We start from the raw sequence: 21817 nt of genomic DNA on the forward strand, positions 1-21817 counted from the left end.
CTCTTGTAAACATGATGTATATAAATCCTGCATTCTGTAAATCTGATGCATATACCTAAATCTGTACCATTCTACATTCACTTTTTGTATACGTGTTAATTTGTATCTTACTGTTTCTTTATCATGTCTGTATTTTATGTAACATGCAAGTTCAGCGGCCAGTTGCCTAAGGGCTCGGTGCGCTATATTAATAAACTAAACTTGTTTTGCCATTAGATGCCCAGATCTCTTAATTTACCGGTTGTTTACCTCTTTTCTCTAGATACTAGCACTGTTTGACAGTTATTGCCATAATTTTCTGAGGTACTCCGACTTGTATAGGATGTAGAAGGAAAGTAAAAAAAAAAAAACAAATTTAGAACAGAGTAGTAGGTTGACTCTATTAGCAGTCCTTCTCGCCTTTGGAGCACATCTTAGCGCTGGGCTTCAGGTACTCTCCATACTCACTGGTCACATTATGCTTTGGGTGAAGCTTACAAATGATGTACATGGGGCCTGTACAATCCTAATGACACTTGAACCACCATTTTTACACCTGGTTGCACGCTAAAGTCCTCTTGTCCAACTCGAAGATTCCCAAAATAATGGAAGTTTGAAGAAATCCTCGGACTAATAGTATCAGATTTACTACTGTGATTTCCTTTGACTTGTTTGCTGTTGCTCATTCTGTCTTGTCCTACTTGAGTATGTCTTTGATGTAGTCTAGTTCTGTTTGTTCTGTTGTAGTCTGATCAGAAAGGACATTTTACATTGCCAAGAGAATGCAAGTCTTTTTTTTTTTCTTTTGACTCCAATGGAATGCTTTGATTGAGAGCCAGATTACTTTTCTTTTGCAGCTTCTTGAGGAGCTGGGAACTGGTATAATTCAGCAGCATAAATCAGACTCAAACACCTCCCTCAATCAAAGAGTGCCTATCCTACAGGTTGGTATTTTCTTGTTCTAAATCTTTTTCCTCAAAATTCTCTACAGGCACCATATACATGTTCAAAGCCCTTGTGCAGAGCTGTAGCGGAATGGCTGATTATTTGACAATGTTCACTAGTTATTTGCTTCTTTAACACAACACTTTACTCTTCCTGTACTGTCCTTGCAACTCATATTTAATTTGGTTTGCTGTTAACCAATGAAGAACTGGTAGTATTTCATATGCTGAAATCTTTGCAAGCAGGCACTAAGAGGATTGGGCGGGTCAATACCTTTGGAGATAATATCACCGCTCGGTTGCTGTTTGTAGGCTATTCCAGATTTCCGATGACTGGAGGTGATAACCACCATCTGATCTCTTCACAGTATGGAATTCAATTGTCTTATTCCACTGTTCAGTTGTCATCCCATTACATATCATACAAGGGCACTCATTGGCACATTGTAATTAGCAGTCTCACACCTCTGAAGCTATTGACTTGAATCCTGATCTCTTTTGCTGCCTCTAGACCTCAGGAGTTTAGTGCATAATTGCATAATGCCAGAACACGGTTTAGGGGCTTGCACTGCTGAAGTATCTGCGGTGTTCATGGTTGCAAATGTAACATGGATTTTTCTTTTTTTTAAATATTCTAAAAAAAAAAAAATTCCAGTTCATAATTTTTATGAAACTTATTTTAGAGTACAGATACAATAGATGGAAAGTGATTCCCCATTTGTGAAAAGGGTCAACTGTCAATGTTCAGCAATTAGTACTTCGGGTTGGTGTTCAGAAAGTAGCATAATAACCTGGGATGCCAACCTGCATTGTCTTAATGTGGTCGATTAGGCAGCAAGAAACTAAATTACTGGTCCATTAATAAAAGGAATGAGTTTGAAAAAACATTGTCCAATAGCTGTTATAGGGGATGTGTTAAGGTTTTTTATATCAACTGGCAGCACAACATCCTTGGAATGCTGCCGAGGACATGGTTAATTAACGATGTTGAAGACAAACACCCATTTTAAAACCTACTCAAAAAAGGTATGAGATTGGGGCAAGAAGTAGAGTGCCTCAAAGGAAAGTTGAGAGTTTCAAAATATAAGTAAGAAGGGAAAACCCTCAATAAAAAAACTTGGTGAAATCTTGAACTCGGCCTGGAAAGAAGAACTCCACCCGGAGAAATTCGGGAAATTTATATGGGCTATTCATCCACCAAGTAAAATTGGTGCAACCTCGAAGCAAGATCATCTCCACATTTTTAATGAAGAGACACATAAGAAAAAGAGAACATAGAAGTACTATGCGCAAATTGAAAGTCGAGATCAGCGACAAGACTATCCTTCATCACGAGTTAAAAAAAGCAAAACAGTCGTATAGAAATTGATCAAGGAATCGGCGATACGAAAGGATGCAACAGGATGGTGAACAAATGTTACATCTCCTAAGGGCAAATCATTCTAGGAACTTCTGGGCGGTGGTGGGACAACTTGAAACAGGAATTAACAGCTCCCAGTGTAACTTAGTCCCAGAGAAAAAGTGGTTGGAATACCTATCCGAGAACTTTAGATCTCGAGGGTCTCCGGAATTCTACCACGTAATGGATCTCCACTGGTCCCTCTCTTTTGAGGAAGATGGTATCTTTGAACTTATATCCAAGTCCTCTAGATCTAAAGCGGCAGGACCAAACCTATTGGGTTCTCAGAAATAACCCAAAACTTTGGGCAGAGATTTTAAATCTCTTATTTCGAGAAATATTAAAGACCCATTTGTTTCCACCCTTGTGGAAGAACGCCCTAGTTATCCCATTTTTGAAGGGGGGTGATCGGCTCAATCCAGAAAACTATCGTCCCATTGCCCTCCTTGATATTGATAGCAAACTTTTCATGCAACTACTCTTAAAAGATCTCACATACTGGGTATAGTCACGGCAAATTCTGTCATGCCATGTCCACCAGCCTAAATGGTTTAATCCTAAACCTGGTCAGTGAAAGGACAAAGGGGAAATCGGACCTTCCTCTTTATGGGGCTTGGGTAGACCTATCCAAGGCATTTGATCATGTGGGCAGATCTTTGCTTTGGAGAAAACTTCATGGCTGGGGGATACCATATCACCTACTAGCAATGTTAATTGAGCTACATAGAAATACAACATTAAGAGTGCGGCTGGACGAACAAGGTCATCTCTCCGATCTGATACAGGTCCTTAGAGGGGTTGGGCAAGGCTGCATGGGGGCACCATTGTTTTTCAACCTTTTTCTCTCAGACCTAGGAAACTTTTTGTCTTCAGGAGCGTTGGCCAGTCCGGTGATCGATGGAAGGAGGCTATCCTGGCTGGCCTACGCGGATGACATTGTTTTATTGGATAGGTCTGCAGTGGGACTTCAACACCTCCTCAACAGGCTTGGGGAGTATGCCAGCCTTAATGGGCTCACAATCAACTTATCAATCTAAAATACTAATCTTTAAACGCCCAAAGAAGAAAGTCGGCTATGGTAACTGGTTTCTGGACGGGAATGCCATCCCCCAAGTGGAAGAACTGATATACATGGCTTATAAGATATTCTCGTGCCCCGCAAAAAACAAAGTAAACTCAGCAATGATAGAGAAAGTTGCCCAAATGATCCCTCAAATGAAAAAACTTAACACGAAATATTGTAAATTCTCAATTTTACTGTTAATTAGGTTTTAAATGGCTAAAGCAGTCCCCGTACTATTATACGGCTTAGAGGCAAAACCATTATTATGGAATATAAACTGGAATAGAATTGAGGGCTTAATCTAGAAAAAAACTCTGGCTCTCCCTTTATGCACATCAATTGAGAGTTTACGTTTTTAACTGGGTTTGGTCTCTTTAGGGTGTCGTGCAGACTGGAAACTAATTAATTTCATTATTTCGTGAAAATATCCCTGGCAAGCTAGATTCCCTCTTTTATGAGGTAAATGTGCACCTCAAAAACTCGAGATCCCAGGTTCTTTCTTACTTGGAGAAGAAAATAAAACGAATATTGAATAGATTGCAGTTGAACCTGGAAACGGTTGTTTCAAATCCTTGCAAAGTGAAAAAATCATTAGAATCCTAGGACTGGATAGACACAATTACCAGTGCAGGATCCAGAAATCCACTGAATGCATTCATTAAGGTGGAAAAAAAGATGGGCTCTCTCCCTCGTATCTACAAAAGTTCCCAGATAGATTAATAAAAACAACTTTCTGAGAATCAGACTTAATGTGGCACGTACTGGGGAAATATTAGCAAGAAGAAACCAAAGGGATCAGGCAAGAAAGCTCTGTGAACATTGTGCACCCCCTGGCAAACAAACAATAACACACTTATTAATGGAGTGCGAAGGCACTTGGGCAACCAGACTGTTGCTCTTCAGAAGATTTGTGGCGAAGGAGGTAAGTCTTTTTTCAGAGTATTTTGGGACAGAATGATTGCTGGTCAAGAGATTGTTAACAGCAACAATAGTACAAGTATTGAAAATAAGTGGCATCATAACCTAAAAGAACATTTTTTGATTCTTTGAAACGTTTGCTGTCTTGACCCCTTTTCCTGGAGGCCCCCCTTGGTTTGCTTTTTCGCTTTTGATTTGCTTTTTCGCTTTTGATTTGCTTTTTCGCTTTTGATTTGCTTTTTCGCTTTTTATTTGCTTTATACCTGCTTTCTTTTTCTTCTTTTCTGTTATTTTTCTTTTGAATTTTGTTTTTTTCTTCATCTATTCATCTTGTGAGATTGTTTTCAGTTTTTTTTTGTAAAGGTTTTCTTTTATAAACCAAAATAAATAAATAAATAATTTTAAAAAAAGACCAGGAATATGTAGGATGAGCCAATTGACAGCTCAGAATATCACCTATGCCCATAGGTAAACCATGGTTCGAGTTGACTCACAATATTACATCCATTTGGCAAATGGTTTGGAAAGCAACCCTTTAAGGCAAGCTCAGGCAGCCATTGGGTTAGTTATTAAGTTGGATACTGGCATGCAAACAGGACAAAGTCTAAATAAATCTGCCCCTTCTCTCCCTCATCCCAAACCCAAAACAAAGGTAGCACAAGACGCATAGGTGGAAGCTCCTTCAGTAACTGGCAGACACCGCCGCTTCATATGGGCTTGCCCTCCAGGCTACTAACCGTTGGCCCCAACTTGTTAGCCAGAGTAGAACGATCTTCGATACCTTCCTGGTGGTTCACCCGACACTATGTTTGATTCCTGTAAACTTATTCCTAATTCCATCCTTGGTGCTTGCGTAAATCATTTTACTTTTCAAAGGCGCACATTCCGGAGCCCAGAAGATGAAGACCAGATCCTCCTTTTTAGTTTCCTTTGTCTCATAAGTAGCATCGTAAAGGGCGTAACGGCAATCATCCTTTGAAAGCATTTTAGTAAAGTGACTGTACACATCGTCAAGGTTACAACGATCTCCAACTAACATTTATTTTCCTTCTTCAAGGATAACTTGCTTTTTGGTTGGACTCGGGCAGAATATGATTGCCTTCTTCCTCTGCTTGATCCCTTCTGGCGATGAAGCCTTCCTCACCTTCATATCATTTAACACTTTCATGACCGAATCGGATACAGTTACCCCGGAAGCCATGGCTGAATATCAGGAGCACCTTTCACGCTTGTTCTTGAACGCAGACTCATGGATTTTTCTCTGAGCGGGTGTCACAGCGTTAAAACCGATGACTCCTCTCTAGTTGTCAGCTATGGGGTGACCATTCCAGAGAGGGGTAGGTGATAAGAGCGTTGCAGTGCTGTTTAACATAAAAGTTCACCCATGGTAATTTTTTAACATAGGAAAGAAACCACAACTAGCATGCATCTGTGATGGGTGAACCAGTTTTAACAGTTATAATATGGTAGGACATAATGGCTGTGAATCTGGGCAGAACACCTTAAAGAGAAACGCTTCTGGCTTTCAGTCTCTACCACTGCGATGTTTAAACAACAATGTAGTTTTCATATAACAACCTTCAAGAACAAGTAACTCGAGAAAACCTGAAATAATGAAAGGATTAAGCCTTAAATACAATACCCTATGCAGATCTTATCAAGTGACTGATATCCTGAGGAGAAACTCAAGTGCTTGTTACTGATCATCAGGTCTTCCAGATGTGTGGACCTAGCCCTGAAAATCTTCACCTGATGGAACGCCTTGTTGTGGTGCAATATATGGTGTTTAGAGCTTAAAATGGTAACTTCTGTAGAGCATGGTCAGTGACATGGAGCACAGCACAATCCTACAGTATCTTGCTAACATGCTAGAAAATCAGGACTTCAGTGACTATGATTCCTAGTGGTGGGAATTTGATGAAGAGTATGGGAGGTCCCCTCATCGATGTGTTGCAGTGGTGGTGTAAAGAAACCTTTGAATTCAAGACCCACCCACTAAAACAACAACAAACTAGAAATGGAGGCCTATGAATGTGTCTTGGGGTGGCAATAGCCATAACAAATAGTCCAAGAACAAACCGGCAAAACTATTGTAAAGTGCCATCGATTTAAAAAAAAAAAAAACACAGAACTAATTTTCCTGTTACTTTCACTTCTGATGCTAAAGTTTCTTTCCATTCATGTACTATTTAATTTTCTTTCAACGGTAACCTCACTGGAAACAGTCTGTAATTCAAAAGGAATTTTCAGACTTCTTGAGTTGTGCTTCTGCGGGAGCGGAGCTTCCCTGCCCCACCCCACTATTCCCCTAAATTGCTCCTTCAAAGCAGCAGTTAAAAACTGAATTCCTTTATTTCTGGATTGTCATGCCGCTTTCTAGGGCCCCTCAACTTTTTGGTCTCCCCAATGACCTATTTTTGGTGGCCAGAGGGACTTCCCCTGATGTCCCCCTGCCATTTCAACCCTTTTTGCCTGACTTAAGGTATGGTATTGGGTCATCCATAAGGCTCCATGTACCCTGCATGTTATCCCTATATCTCCATACATTGGTTTTAGGGAGACAATTGTTGGCAGCTGTTCTTTAGTTTAAGTTTCACAATGAGTGTCAACCATTTTACTACATTGATAGCCCAGCATACCTTTTTTGTAGCCATTAGGGTACTGATTTTTTTCGTGTTTTTTCTACATCCTGCTTACTTCCATTTTTTATTTTAGGGCTTCCTTTCTTCAGCCCAATTAATAGGTAGGCTCAAAATGGCCGTTTGGACTAATAGGCCCATTGGGTGCTCCCATGGCAGGCTCCCTATTGTTTCTAAATGTTTTAGACCAGTGTAGTCACGTGGGCTTTCCCCCAACTTCCCGTGGGGGGAGGTCTAGGCTGAGTGGCAGTCCTACTGACCATCCACTTTGGTTGGTCACCTGACCATTTGCCTCCAGATCCCTCAAGTGATTAGCTTTTGGTGCAACGATGCTTCCCAAGATAGCTCAGTGTTTTAAGCACTAGTTGCAGAAATCTGTATTCATATGCCAGACACAGTTCCAAATCATGGCAAGGCAGAGAAAGCCTTTTCTCTCTTGGATGTTCATAAACTTGAGTATTTACGTTTTTTTTTTCAACCAAAATTGTATTGAACAGTTCAATTCACATCTTCACGTAACTTACTTCTTTTTACATTTTGATGATATTAAACCTAAACCTTGCTACCAGTAAAGTGTACCCGCACCAAAATGATTAACAGTGTCAGCCTGGTACAAGGTTTGTAAACAGTGGGTAGCTGTTAGAAAAGATTTATCTTTTTGCAACTTTCCCCCCATAGTTCCTTTCTTTTTGCTCTATTTTTGAACCTGTTCTGACTTTTTGTAGGGAAGTAAAGCCTTCAGTGTCACTTCCCTTGCCTTTTCGTCATTTGTTAATGGGAACTGATCAGTCCTTCAGACTATCAGTACTGGGAAACTGTTTCCCTTTTGCATGTTTCCAACTTTTTAACATTGCATGCAGCATCTTACATGCAGTGCAGGTACTTTTGTATCACCCTAGCTTATTACCTTAGGATTTTTGGTTACTTGTAAATGTGTGTTGTGGTAGCGTATACATTTTTACAATTTCTGCCTTATTTTTAGTGTGCACATTCGTGTTTACCACGTATGGATACTAAACGCGGCTCGTGCCCTAAAATGGCCGTGTCACTTGTTCTTTGGCCATATTGAAGTTTCGCTTCCTGCCTTGCTAGGTCAGGAAATCCCTTATAAGGTCATGCCCTTACCCGAGAAGGCTGCTGCTTTTGCAGGCTAGTGATGCCTTTGTGTGTTTATGTGGCGTAGAAAGCGGGTAGGACTGTCTGATCACATTCCACATCCATGGTGGAAGAGATTCTAGCTGTGGGTTGAGTAAAACCCGGCTGTTTGAATGCAGATCCTTACCATTGGTGGGCTTGGACTTGCTTCCAGCCTGGATTTTGGATTGGAGGACTTCTGCAGCCAATTCTTCAGATCAGTGTTGGAGCCAAGAATCCCTCGTACAAGAACATCTGACTGAACATCATAAAAAGACTCCTGAAGAGGTCTGTCATCCTTTCTGGCGCCTGGCCCGGTGAATCCCTGTTGTACTACCTGATCGCTGGAGACCCTGAGCAGTGCCCTTGGACTAGTGGGACCAACTAATCCCAACACTTTCTCTAGAATGCAGCCATCGTGAGCCTTCAGATGTATCTCTGGACCACCGATGGACTGACAAGCTCTCTCGTCAGAACCGCCATGGTTCCGCAGTGGCACCCGTAACTTTGGTAGTCACCAGCTTTGTGTTATTACAAGTCGCCTTCCCTCTCAATTTCTGCGTCCCAGCATCAAGGGATCCTGTCTTAGAGAAGTTTCTGTGACCTCTACTGGAAGGACAGCTTTTGTCGCCTGTGTGCGCAGACCATTGCTGGAACTCGCCTTCCACTGTCGTTTGAAGTGTCCTGAAGAGACCTGTATCGGTGAATCTAGCATATCTTCATTGCCTGGGGTTGCATCTTGCTGCTGTACCTTAACAGAAGAATCCGTGCACCCGAAGCTCCTGGGCACCTATCATTGGAACCAGTGGTGGGAAATCAAACCTCCAGCAACCCCAAGACGACCCCTCAAGTACTCTGGAAAAATCTGAGTCGGGTGGGTAAGTAAACACAGTGCATAAAGACCCTCTCCCCCCGCCCCGTTCTACCTAGGATGACATTGGGAACAAGTCCCTTTGTCTCCTAACCTTCCATTTCACTGGCTTTTGGCCGTCGAACCAAAAGACCATTTACTTACCTTAGTAAAATTGTTTAATATTTTAATCCCTCACCAATACAAGTAAATTATAACTTAGCTGCAAAGACTCAAGTGAGAAATATTGTGGCTCCTGTGACCTTTGGACACAAGGCCCCATTCTTCTTAGGGTTTGGACTTCTTAAGTTAGGGGATTCACTTATGGAACTGGTTCCATCATTTACTGCTTTATTTTACTTTCGTCTTGCATTGAATACGTCATTTGATCACATTTATGAGTCTTTGGTGAATGTATAGATGTGTTTTATTGAGTATTGTGCCATAATATCACCTGCTATTTTCATTGCTCAATGTGTGCAAAAGGCCTAGGATAAATAACTGCAGTTTTATACTTGTCTGTCTAAATTCAATTATTGGGTATTGTATTGTGTGGACTCATTGAGGGCCCCTAACCCAACTCTTACTTTTGTGAGAATAGCTTGTCTGCTCTCCATTGGTACCTTGACGGGGGTTTGTCTAACCTGTCAGAGTTCCCTCTTCACCATAACTAGGGTGTCCTCCTAAAGTCTGTCCCCCAGATTCTAGAAATCCATCTTACCAGTAGCCATCCCCAACAAAGATCATGTGTTACAAGAGGTGATTAATTAAAGAAATTGGAAGCAGTGGAGCTAAAGAGGCGAAGCCCATATACCGCTTTGGCACCAGATTGTAATGTGATCCTGGACAGATCTTATCTCAGTGTGTATATTACTGTGATTTCTTCGGTGGACGTGGAAGGGTTTGCCATCTCACATTCTGATAACATTGTTAAGCCCATTGCCTGCTATTTGTTTTCATGTAGGCCATTTGAGTGGAAGTACAGTAGAGTCGACCAAATATTACAGGCCTCTAGCAAGTGTATTTTTAGGATCTTCTTATTTGACACAAAAACATTTCTTTTACTATTTTCAAAGGGTTTTCTTAACATCATGAATAACATTCTGCAAACCTGTGTCCAACAATGACTATAAGCAAATAAACCTTTAGCAAATGTTCTTTCATTGGGTGTTTTAAAATCTTTAAAATACAGTAAAAATCCCAAAATCTTTTTACACTAACATCACATATGGTATTCCGATACTTGCAGTGCTTCCATTTGTGATGCAGAAAAAAGGCTACAATCATTCTCATAGCAAACCTATTCGAAGGTGGAAAATGAAATTAGCTATAGGAAGCATTTGCATATTAGTCAAGACCCTGCCACAAGCACAATTCTTACTGTTTATAGAGTAAAGTGTATGGCTGCAGACATTTATGGTGGCAAACTTTGGGGCACGGTCAAGCTGGGTGGGCTTAAAGCTGAAGTTAATTATGTTCTAGACTGTCTTCTGGAAGTTAATTAGACCACAGCAGCGGCCTTGTCCATATGGCTGACATCATGCTCCTTAAAGCTATCCTCTTTTGGTTTTCCTTATGGCAGGGACAAAAGGACAACCTGACTAAAATCTCTACTGTAATCAGGTAACCACCACAAAATCTAATGGCTATTTATCAATAAATCTCTTGGCACTGTGGACCTGGACAGCTGTATTGTAAATCTGTCCAGCCTTGCCGGAGTTTCTGTGAAAGCGCAAAAAAGTTTCTGATGTCATGGGGTAGTAAGTGGGAGGATCTGAACCTTTCAAAGCCCTCTGTAAGGCAATACTTTTCTCTCTCCAACCGCAGGATGGCTATGCACCTCGATTTGATAACTAATTTTCACCATCAATCATTACTGACATGAGCCAGAGTAAATACCCTTCAAGTTAAGGCAGTAACCAGCAATTGGTCTGGCACGAGGTACCCAGACTATTCCTGCTGCCTCTGTGGTACTTCAAAAACATTGGCACACTTAGTTCATTTTCAAATAATCATTTACAAAGACACTATCTATTAACCTTACTAAGGAGTCTTGGTTTTAACTGCTGGAAACTGGCTTTCATGTCACTACTGAGTGTACCTGATGCTACCTGTGCTTTTAAATGTACGTGCTATTTACTTTCAAAGTCAAGTGAAGCCTTTTTACTTGACTTGCTAAGCTAATCTGTTTTGGGGGCACTGATCAGTATCTATGGCTGTCAGTGCAGGAGAACTCTGTTCTTCATTGTGGAATTCTCTGTTTATTTTGCACTGTACTCTTCACATTATTGTGAAGTGTGGTAGGGATACTTGGTGTACCGATACTTTTGGCTTTTGTAACTTATGGTTACTTGTACGATGTGTCCAAGATGGGATTTTGACAGGGGATCTTTCGCTAATGTTTCTTTTTTTTTTTAATTCTTTTTATTATTCGGCGTGGCAGCAAAACACAGGCGAACGGCGCCAGGCAAGTACAATATGTATACAGTGTATACAGTATGAACATACAGAGACTGCTTCACACATTAACACAAAACCATAGTAACGTTTGTGACATGGCGGAGGGTGGGAGAGAGCTATGACGGGGGTGAGGGTCAAAACTGGTGGGGGGAAGCAGGTGGGGGTGAAGCTGCCGGTGTCGTGTTGAGGTCGGACATGTAAGAACGGAACCTGAGCCAGATGTTCCTATGTCTGTAGTGGGTAGGTTGCATATGAGACCAGGTTTCCTCAGAGTCCGAGGCCCACGTGACCGCCCTTAGCCATTGGGCATGCGTGGGAGGTGAGGGGCGAAGCCAACAGAGCAGGATGGATCGCACCGCGAGGAGCATGCAGAGGCCTGCCAGTTTTTTGGGGTCTCGGAAAAGGCCTGGGAGGTCATGAAAGAGACACACCGCCGGGGAAGGGTCAATGGGGTAATCGAGCATTGCAGACACCGTTGAGCAAACCGCCTCCCAGAACTATGAGAGGCGGGGGCAGGACCAAATCATGTGGATGTAGTCGGCATCATCTTGCCCGCATCTGGGGCAACTAGAAGGTTGATCACTGGACATGCAATGCAATCTGATCGGGGTGTAGTGGAACCTATGCAGCACTTTGAACTGAATGAGTTTAAAACGGGAGTTGAAGGAGACTCGGTGAGTGCGCTCGCATAAGTGTGCCCAGGGTTCATCTGACATTTCCCCCCTAACTCCCCCTACCACGCTCCCTTAAGTTTAGCAAATTCTGGGACAGATCTGGACTGCAGCATAGAGTATAACCTGGAAATTTTGCCTCTTGTGGGCGAGGGGGAGGTGAGTTCCTCGATGGCAGGGTCGTCCGGTGGTAATGCGGGGAACGTTTGATAATTACGTTTCAGGGTCCTACGGAGAGACGAGTATTGGAGCCATACACTCTGGCCGCTCCTCAAGGGTAATGGCAGATCAGGCCACTCAACGAATATGCCTTGATCAAACACGTCGCGCAGCAACTCATAGCCCGCTTCAGCCCAGCGGCGAGCCGTGAGTGGTGCAACCCGTGGGACCCCCGGGAGAAAGTTCCAAAGCGGGAGGTTGCCATGGAAAGCGTAAGTAGTTCCGGTCAGCATCCATGTTTTTGCCAAAGCGAGGGATGTGCAAGCGACCGGGCACTGTGAGTCCAGTGCTAGGGGAGCGGGTTGTTGTCACGATGCCCGCTCCCGGGGAGCCGGCTCAGGTCCTGCGTCCCCGAAAGCGGACATCAAGTCCCCGGGGAAGGTCCCAGCAACCCTTTATAGGGGCCCTTTGGACAGCGTCCTGGCGCCTGTGGCGCCAGGCTCATAGAAAACGTCAGTCCTGGCGCCATAGGAGCTCATTATGAAAGTGTTTGGGTGCACTTACCTGATGCAGACCATGCTGCAGAACCCCGGCCTCCTTGAGGCCTGAAAGGAACTACTTTACCTGTGGGACTCATTTACCATCCGGGCGTGGTCAGGGAAGGATACATACCTGATTGGAGGAAGGACACATTCTAGGAACTTCTTCCAAGGCTATTTAAACCACACCCGATCAGCCACACGTGCTTCGCGTTGTTCTGCATCTAGCAGCTGGACGCTCACCGTGTCTGCTCCTGCATCTTGACTTCTGCCAAACCTGCCAGCATCCTGAATCACCTGCAAAGGAAGGGAACAAGAGAACAGAAGAAGGAAAAGGCCTCACCTGCTAAATCTGCATCCCAGAGACATTTCGCCGACAATCCTGAAAAGGAAAACATTTATTTTTAAAAGCACATCGCATCGATCGCTGCAGCGCCGCATTCTACTCAACTTTACAGGGCGACTCCATGTTCAGCAGGACCATCCAGATTCGCAGTCGCGCCCCCGCGCCTAGGGAGAAAAAGACAAGAACAAAGGTGAGAGAAAGAAGGGAAAAGGGAAGCTAAAACTCCATGTCAAGACTTACCTGTTGGGTCATTCCCTTTTCATTTCGGGTCCGCGCCGCATCCAGGCATTTTCGGACCCCGGCCCCTAAGGGGAAAAAGACATCAGCGTTAATGAGTGAATGAAAAGACATTACCAAAACACTCATTAAAGACTTACCTGATTTCCACAAGGATTTCACCGCTCACCTCGGGTCTTTGCCTGTTCCCCGGCATTCCGTACCCCGGCCCCTATGGGGAAAAAGACACTAGCATTAGAACATTAATGCATGGACACAAGGGGAACCACTTATAGAAAAACTCACCTGGAAGCCAAGCAAGTTTGGTTCTCACCCATCCGAAAATCCAGTGACGTAACTGGATACCAACGCGCCCCTGCATCAGAAGCAGGATGGAGAGCTCGTCCTTCCAGACCCTAAGGTGAGACGCTACGGGGAAGCACAGAAGGGTTTTGAGGAGGGTGAGAGGGGTAAGGGGGAGGCCGATTGCATTACCCCGCAGACAGTTAACCCCCTATTCTCACCTACAGAAGGATACTTCTCCGAGTCAGACAAGCCAGATCTGGGACCTGGTCCAGTCCGTCTTCCGAACCCTGCGCATCACCTTAGACGAGGTCACAGCAGCGCGAACCAGGCCAGCGCCCCCGTGGGAGTCAGGTGAGCGTTACAGTTGTATTACCAGGGACCGGATGTCGCGATCGCATACTGCAAGCTTCTCGAGTCGGACATGAGGGGGGGGGGTCCGTTGTATTAAACCAGTAGGACGTATATTGGATCTGGGATACCAGCCAGTATTTAAAGAAGTCAGGGGCACCGAAGCCCCCGTTGATCATAGGGGTGGACAAGGTCTCGAGCTTGAGACGGACCACACCCGAGTGCCAAAGAAAGGAATTGACTGTACGGGTCAAATCACGAAAGAAGTCCACTCCTGGCCACAAGGGTACATTGGTGAACCTGTAAAGCAACTGGCGTAGCACCACCATTTTCAATAGCCCTATTCTGCCTCAAGGGATATCGGGAGCTTGTCCCAGGCTAGTACTTTAGCCGACAGGTGATTAAGATACTTCTGATAGTTCTCCTTGAAGGTTAGCGCCTGCTGGCGCGTTACCTCTATCCCCAGATAGGTGAACGTGGATTGAGCCCACGTGAATCCCAGGGTGTCAGGGGGTGGGGGAGAGTGCATTCCGTGAGTGGGAAGAGAGTGGACTTCGAGCAGTTCACCTTAAGGCCCAAGATCCGGCCAAACTGAACGATGTCCTCCAGTATTGGGGGTAAATTGATGGAAGGGGAGCGTATAAACAACAGTGCGTCATCCGCATATAGGGACACTATGTCCGCCTGACCCGCAGTGCGGAGGCCTCTGTGAGCGTGAAATTGGCGGAGCATATCGGCGAAGGGCTCTATTGCTATAGCAAAAATCAAGGGACAGAAAGGGTACCCCTGTCTCGTCCCCCTGGCGATCCCAAAGAGAGGGGAGCAACGGTCATCAGTGCGGACCCTAGCCACAGGGTTTGAGTAAAGCAATCTGACCCAGGAGAGAAAGGAGGGTCCAAATTTGCAGCTCTCGAGAACCCGCCACAGATACCGCCAGGAAACTGAATCAAACGCTTTTTGCATGTCGAGCGTGGCAGCCACTGCGTGTGTCTCGGGGCTAATTCTGTTAATTATATTAAATAGACGCCTTAGGTTCAGGGACGTGGAGCGCCCCGGTATGAAGCCCGCCTGATCTGGATGGATGATGGATGGTAAAAAGGGAGCTAACCGGAGCGCCAGAGCCTTTGCATATATTTTGACATCACAATTTATAAGTGAGAGCGGGCGATAAGAACCACATTGCGAGGGGGATTTGCCAGGTTTAAGTAATACTATGATTGAGGCCTCACGGAGTGAAGGGGGAAACACGCCAGCCTCAACCGACTCCTCCCAAAGAGCCAGCAAGTGGGGGAGCAGCAGTGACTTATAGCGCTTGTAAAATTCGACTGGGGTGCCATCTGAGCCGGGGGCTCTCCCCGAGGATAAGGAGTCGATGGCATCTGAGAACTCCTCCAGCGTAAGTGGGGAATCAAGGGAACCCGCAGTCTCTGGAGATAACGTCGACAAAGGGAGGGCCTCGAGAAAAGAGTCAATCTCCGCCATTGACACCTCATCTGAGTTAGAATATAGGGTCTCATAGAAAGAAAAAAATTCCCTATTGATGTCTTGCGAGGAGACAGCCATAGAGCCATCCGGCCTCTCGATTCCAAGTATGTACGGGGACCCCATCTCGTGACGGATGTCAGGGTCCGGCTTGACTGAATTCCACAGGAGCTGATGCTGGCCCCACAGACCCTCACCAGGAGTTCACCTCTCAACCCTTAAATATAAGCTGAGCTGAAAACCCCAAGAAAGGGAAAGGGGAATTTGGAGAAAATAACAACGGAGACACTGCTGCCCTTCAACGTCTGGTAGGGTCTGGTATCTGTAGTAAACAAATACACCCGGTTACTTATATAATAAGAAAACTTCTTTTCTAAACTTATGCTAAATAAACTCTAAACTCTTTACCTCTTAAACCTCAGTAAAAGACTTAGAGGTTAGTAATCTTTGTGGAATATCTTGTAAATATATCTTGTGGGTGTGCAAATAGTTCAAGCCAATCTAGTCTCTTTAGAATCCTAAAGTGATGGCCTTTGCAACATCTTTTCAGAATTAGATATTCTTCTTACTTCAAAGTTCTTTTGACCTTATGTAGTTTTCAATGCTTACATAAATTGCAGTCTTTCTCTGAAAACATTGAGTTCTATTTGCATAGATTACTTTAAATTATATTCTTTAACTTCTTGGAATACTGCTTTCTTTCTGCGTGTGAATTGTTTTCCTTATTTACACATTTACACAAAGAACGTATAGTTTCTTCCTTAACAAGCGTGTGCGATAAACACGTGAACTCAGAAGACGTGAAGAATTGTCTTCGCGTGTAAAATACACACGCGATAATTTTACAAAACCCGCGCGCGTTAAAAAATACGTAAACGCGATAAAAATAACACGCGCTGATAAAAATGGACTTGCGCTCTATCGCAACCCAACACGCGCTTTCTCTTGAGACGTATTTCGCGTAAAAAATGTACACGCGCTAAAGTTAACTTGCGCAATTCTTTTGGGCAGGCGCTCTATCGCAAAACCACACGCGCTTTCTCAGGAAACGTCTTTCACGTGAAATATGTACACGCGCTAAAATTCACACGCGCAATTCTTTTTGGCACGCGCTCTATTGCAAACCACACGCGCTTTAAAAAGAACACGCAAACGACAACTTGCGAGCTCGCGCACACATTAAACAGTCTTGAAGAACATTACACGCAGTTAATCAACTTTTAAATCCTACGCACAATCTTCAAGCTTGTTTTCCTTATAATAACTTTAACTGTAAATGTCTCTTTTCTCAAATGAACTTGAAACTTGTTTACTCTTGAAGTTTTCTTATAAAAGAAAATGAAAGTTCACCGTGACAATCTCAAAATCTTTAAAAGAACGATCCCACCTGATGACTTCTTGTTCAAATTGGATCAGCCAACGATATTCTTACTTCTTTGGTAGATTTTCTGAGCTCTGGAAAGGCCTTACTTAAGGAGCTTAACTAATATACAACCAGCCACTGAATTTCTCTGGATGAAAGGCAGTTTAGAATCTTGCTCATCTCCCAAGAATCAAACCCATTGTCCTCTCCACCAATCAGGCAACCAAACATATCATTGTTTCTTTAACCAATCAGATTAAGTTTCTTTCGCTCCATCTTGACTTGGGCAAGCACAATGTTAATTCTATGAACAAACTCTTCCTGTTACTAACCCAGCCAGTTCTGAAAGCACAACTAACCCAGCCAGCTCTAAAGGCACAAGGTTAATCTTGTTACTCTTCCTGTTATTAAACTAGCCAGTCCTGACAACGGATCAGTCTCGCCAGGAGCTGACCAGGGCGCTCACCCTCCCCGTATTTCCTCGCCATACCAGGATTGTCCAGAAACCTTTGTTCGCGCTCCGCGAGGGATCGAAACCTATCTAGCTCCGCCCCGATGTCCGCCAGGCAACCCGGGGTAGCGTGAAGTGAGGCTGTAGCTTCCAAGGTAGACAGTCGGGATTCACTCTCGGCAAGGCCTCTCCGGATTGACTTAAGGACCCCATTCTCCTTGGACAGCGCAATCCCTCTAATATAGGCCTTGAAGGCCTCCCATAAAGTGGCCTGTGATGTTACCGAGCCGTGTTCGTCTCAAAGAACTCTTCGATAGACACCTCGAGTTCGGAGCAGAACTCCTGATCAAGTAGGGAGAGGGGTTTCAACCTCCAGCAACGAGTCCGGCCGGGGTCTGGACCCCAACCTATGGTAATAGTCACTGGAGAGCAGTCAGACAGGGTTCTGGGAAGGATCATCAGCTGTATAACGTTCTTAACCAAAACGTTGGAGATCACCCATCGGTCAATACGGGAATAGGAATCGTGGACTGAGGAGTAGAAAGAATAGATGCGGGAATCCGGGTAAAAGAACCTCCATGCATCTACCATGGCCAGGCGTGGTAAGGATGATAGTGCAGCATAAGCTGCCCTGGAGAGATGACGGGGCTTGGAACCTGATCTATCAAGGGCTAAGTCAAAGATTGTGTTAAAATCGCCCCCCCAGAGGATGGGGATAAAGGGGAAGCCATCAAGAAGGGACGTGGCCTGTGCATAAAACTCTGGGTCGTCCAGGTTAGGGCCATAGATGTTCAGCAGAACCACTTCCTTGTTCTGAAGCGTGGCATGCAGCAGAACATACCTGCCTTGGAGGTCAATTTGGGAGGAAATAAGGGTGAACTTGAGGCTCTTGTGAATGAGGGTCATGACCCCGCGGCTTTGATTGGAGAAATCAGTAAAAAATCCATGGGGGCCCCAGGCTTTGGCAAAACGTGAGCACTGTTCCGTGCGGGCATGTGTCTCTTGTAAAAAAAAAAGAATCTTGGACCCATGGCACTCGGCCTGCAGCTGGAGCTGCCTCATTTTTTTATAGTTGCCCAACCCCTGTACGTTCCAGCTCATGAAGGTCAAGTCACTCTCGGCCATAGATGCAGTGGCGTTTGAGTCTGAGAGAATGTCGATAGCCAGTGAATGAGTGCCACACCGCGGTCCGCCTTCGCTGCCAGCGCCAACTTTTTAATAACAGAACCCCAAACATGACCCACCACCACCCACATCCCCCCCCCCCAAACAGAGGGATGGCGATCCCAACCCCCCTCAACCAAAACCAAACTAGAGGCATCAGCGCCTGGGGGGCCTGTAGGCCGAGCTAGCCGCGCCACTCCGGGTTGCGGCAGATCCAGTAGAACATAAGGTGCCCACAATAGACATTACATGTAACTTAGACCAGGTGGTATGGCACATATTTGTAGGATGAGCAGGGCAAGCAGGTTACGGGATAGAGGATCAGTGCGGCCCCAATGCAGGGAGGCGGCCGGACCTGGCCTCTCCCCGTCGGGCACAAAGGGTAACTGTAGGATCATGGTCAAAGAGAGAGGGTCAGCCTGGGAAATGTTCGTCCATAAACTTGGAGGCCTCCTCCGGAATCGTGAAAGAACACCTGGTTAGCGTGTTCTATGCGTAATTTGGCGGGATAGAGCATAGCGTATTTGACTGAGTGGTCTCGTAGCCTCCGTTTCACTGCTTGGAAAGTCTTGCGTTCACGTTGGACGGCTGTTGAAAAGTCTGGGTAGAGATGAATCCTTGCACCACCCAGTAGTAGCTCACCCTTGAGCCTTGCGGCCTTGAGGAGAGCGTCACGGTCACGGTAGTTCAACACATGGGCTATGATGGGTCGAGGTGGGGCCCCCGGCTTAGGCTTAGCCGTCAGGGCGCGCCCGCTCAATAGCGAAGTGGGGGGAAAGCTTGGGTGAATCCAGGAGTGACAACAATGTATGCTCAACAAATTCCTCCATTGGCTCATGGACTTCGTTCTCAGGAACCCCGATAATGCGGAGGTTATTGCGCCTTGAGCGGGAATCCAGGTCCTCGTTCTTCTTCTCCACCTCAAGGACTTGGCCGGAGAGAGCAACAACCTCAGAGCGCAGGGCACCCAGCGCATCCTCAGCGGAGCCGACCCGTGTCTCGACCTCCGACACTCGGCTATCAGTCCTCTCAATGTGGGCCTTAATTGATGATATAGTGCCGTTCATGTCGTCTAGTTTTGAGTGAAGTGCGGTGAAGCCCTCCCGGATAAAGTCCATCATGTTTTGGGATTCAGGAGCTGTGTCAGATGAGGCGTCAGGGGCCTGCTCGGCGGTCTCCTCCGGCGATCTCACCGCTGCCTTATCAAACATGTTGATGGGACTCTGTTTCCTCGCGCCCCCCTTGGTCATCCTGGCGACGTAGAAGGTCGGGTGGGGTGAGGGGGGATGCCCAACAGCACAGGGAGGAGCTCGGACCGTGTACCTCGTGGGTGCGGGGTGCGGTATGGGACCGGAGGTAGCACGAAGGAGGAACCAGAGGCTGTGAGTTCAATGAGTAAGAGATATTGCGGCTGCCAGTGCAGGTTGATGGAGTTTAGTTAGCCCGGGGAGAACAAGAGGCCCCTGGGGTGGGGGTGATGATGACCAGGGGTCGCCGTGGAGGTAGGGGTTGGCCAAGTGCAGGGCGGGCCGGCCGGCCGCAGCCTCGGGAACAGCGATGTGGGGTAAAGTAGGTCCCAGGTAAACAGCAGATCCGGTACGGAGTGGTGGCTCCAAGGACCCCACGGCCCACTCAGGAGATAGGAGACCCCCCAGAGTAGGGGTGTGGGTGACCGGCAAGGTCCAGCGCCCCCCCAGTAAGGCGGATGGGTGCAATCAGGGCGACAAAGCAGGGGGGGCACATGTTGATGCTGAGGGGAGTCCGAGCGCAGTAGGCGCGGGGGAAGATCAGTGTTCCAAATGTGCCCCAGAGTCTCGAGGTCAAGCGGGGGGGGGGTGCGCGCAGCAGCATCCCCCTTGACGTACCTTAGTCACTCCTGGCCCGCCACACAAGACTGCAGGGGAGCGCGGCACTCGGTGTCCCGGGGCGCACCACGCTCCACTCTGTGGGGGGGGAGGGCCCAGTAGAATGCTGTCCAGGGATCAGAGCGGGGCCGAGGCCCCAGGGGAGGTCCGGCCACGGCAGCGCCGAGGGAGACCCCGGGGAGGCGCGGGCCGCGGCAGCCCCGCAGCAGCCGGAGGCGGTCCCGGGGCAAGAGCGGGGCCGAGGCACCAGGGGAGGTCAGGCCCTGGCAGCACCGAGGGAGCCTCCAGGGAGGCGCGAGCTGCCCAGTAGCAGCGGCAGCGGCCCCCCCGCAGTAGCCAGAGGGGGCCCCAGGTCCAGAGCGGGGCCGAAGCACCAAAGGGGTCCGCTCCCGGAGGGAGGGCCCAGGTAGAGGTAGGCGGTGGGGGCCGGGATCACGGAGCACCTCGCGGGTCCACCTCAGAGCGGTCAGCAGAGTCAGAAGTGTAGAGGAGGGGGTCTCCGGTGGAGCGCAACCAAGGATCCAGGAAGGAGCTGCGCAGCAGCAGTGATCGTAGCCGCAGTGCCCCCGGAACGGTGGGAGGCCCAATCGCGCTCTGCGGGTCCCAGTAGAAGCAGGTAATGGGGGACGGAACCCCGAGGAGCACCGCAGGTCTTCACCGGGGCGACCCGCAGTCACCGGGATGCAGGGAGGCAAGCGCGTCTCGCCCAGCCAGGTCTGATATTGGCGCGAAGACGCGCTGCCGATGGGGGAAGGGCGAAGGGGCGCCCAGATCTCAGGATCCCCAGCCACGATCCGAACAGGAACAGAACCGGGTGGTACCCTGTTGCCTCAGGATACGAGTCGCACTCTCCAGGGCCGAGCCACAGAGCCAGAAAGTGCCCAAAAAAGGATCGTGGGATCTACCCACCACGGAGAGACACACTCAGGCGGCCATCTTGTTCGGGGCTCAACAGCGCCCCCCCCCTACTGTTTCTTTTAATTGTTTGGTGTACTTTTGCATTTTATCGCTTAGTGAGTTTTAGAGTACCAGATACTCTAAAATGGCTTTGCCACAAGATTCTTGCCGGTCCTTTGGCCATCTTGTAGGTTTTCCTTCTTTCTTGATGGCGGATTTTCCATAAATGTAAGTCCTTTTCCAAGTGAAGGTGGTGGGGAGTGTTTCACATAGATGTGGGACTGGGACCAGACTGCCTCAGCCCCCACAGCAGGCCACAAAGTGTGTCTGTTGCTGGGCCGATGTGGTGGCTAGGACAGGCCCTGTCAATTTGAATGGTGCAGATCCTGGATAAAAGGAGTTGTTCAGCCATTCAAGAGATTGTCATTGGAGGCAAGACCCTTACGAAGAGGAGCATCCCGCTGTAGACCTGGAACTTGTCATTGCAGCCAACCAGCATTGTCTTCTTCAACCATCCCGACGAAGCCTTGCTCCTTTGTTGATCTTGAAAAGGCCATCTTCGGTGCTATGAACCCAGGGCCAGTGGAAACAACCACTCTCCACCCCTGCTTGATGATCCTACCC

General features: G+C 46.8%; 1 protein-coding gene and 1 pseudogene across 3 annotated transcripts in view; one reads left to right on the top strand and one right to left on the bottom strand.

Annotated features, from left to right (window-relative positions):
• HEATR6 (HEAT repeat containing 6) overlaps positions 1–21817 on the top strand; it is a 1218923-nt gene that overhangs the window by 638675 nt on the left and 558431 nt on the right. For all 3 annotated transcript variants that reach the window (XM_069614663.1, XM_069614664.1, XM_069614665.1), the window contains one exon: positions 837–923. In XM_069614663.1, coding sequence (XP_069470764.1) covers positions 837–923 — 87 coding nt within the window. The remainder of the gene's footprint in view (positions 1–836; positions 924–21817) is intronic.
• Positions 4978–5545, bottom strand: LOC138489630 (cofilin-1 pseudogene; annotated as a pseudogene).

Source organism: Ambystoma mexicanum, chromosome 9 (assembly GCF_040938575.1).
Source record: "Ambystoma mexicanum isolate Mex_15411 chromosome 9, UKY_AmexF1_1, whole genome shotgun sequence".
Taxonomy (NCBI): Eukaryota; Metazoa; Chordata; class Amphibia; order Caudata; family Ambystomatidae; genus Ambystoma; species Ambystoma mexicanum.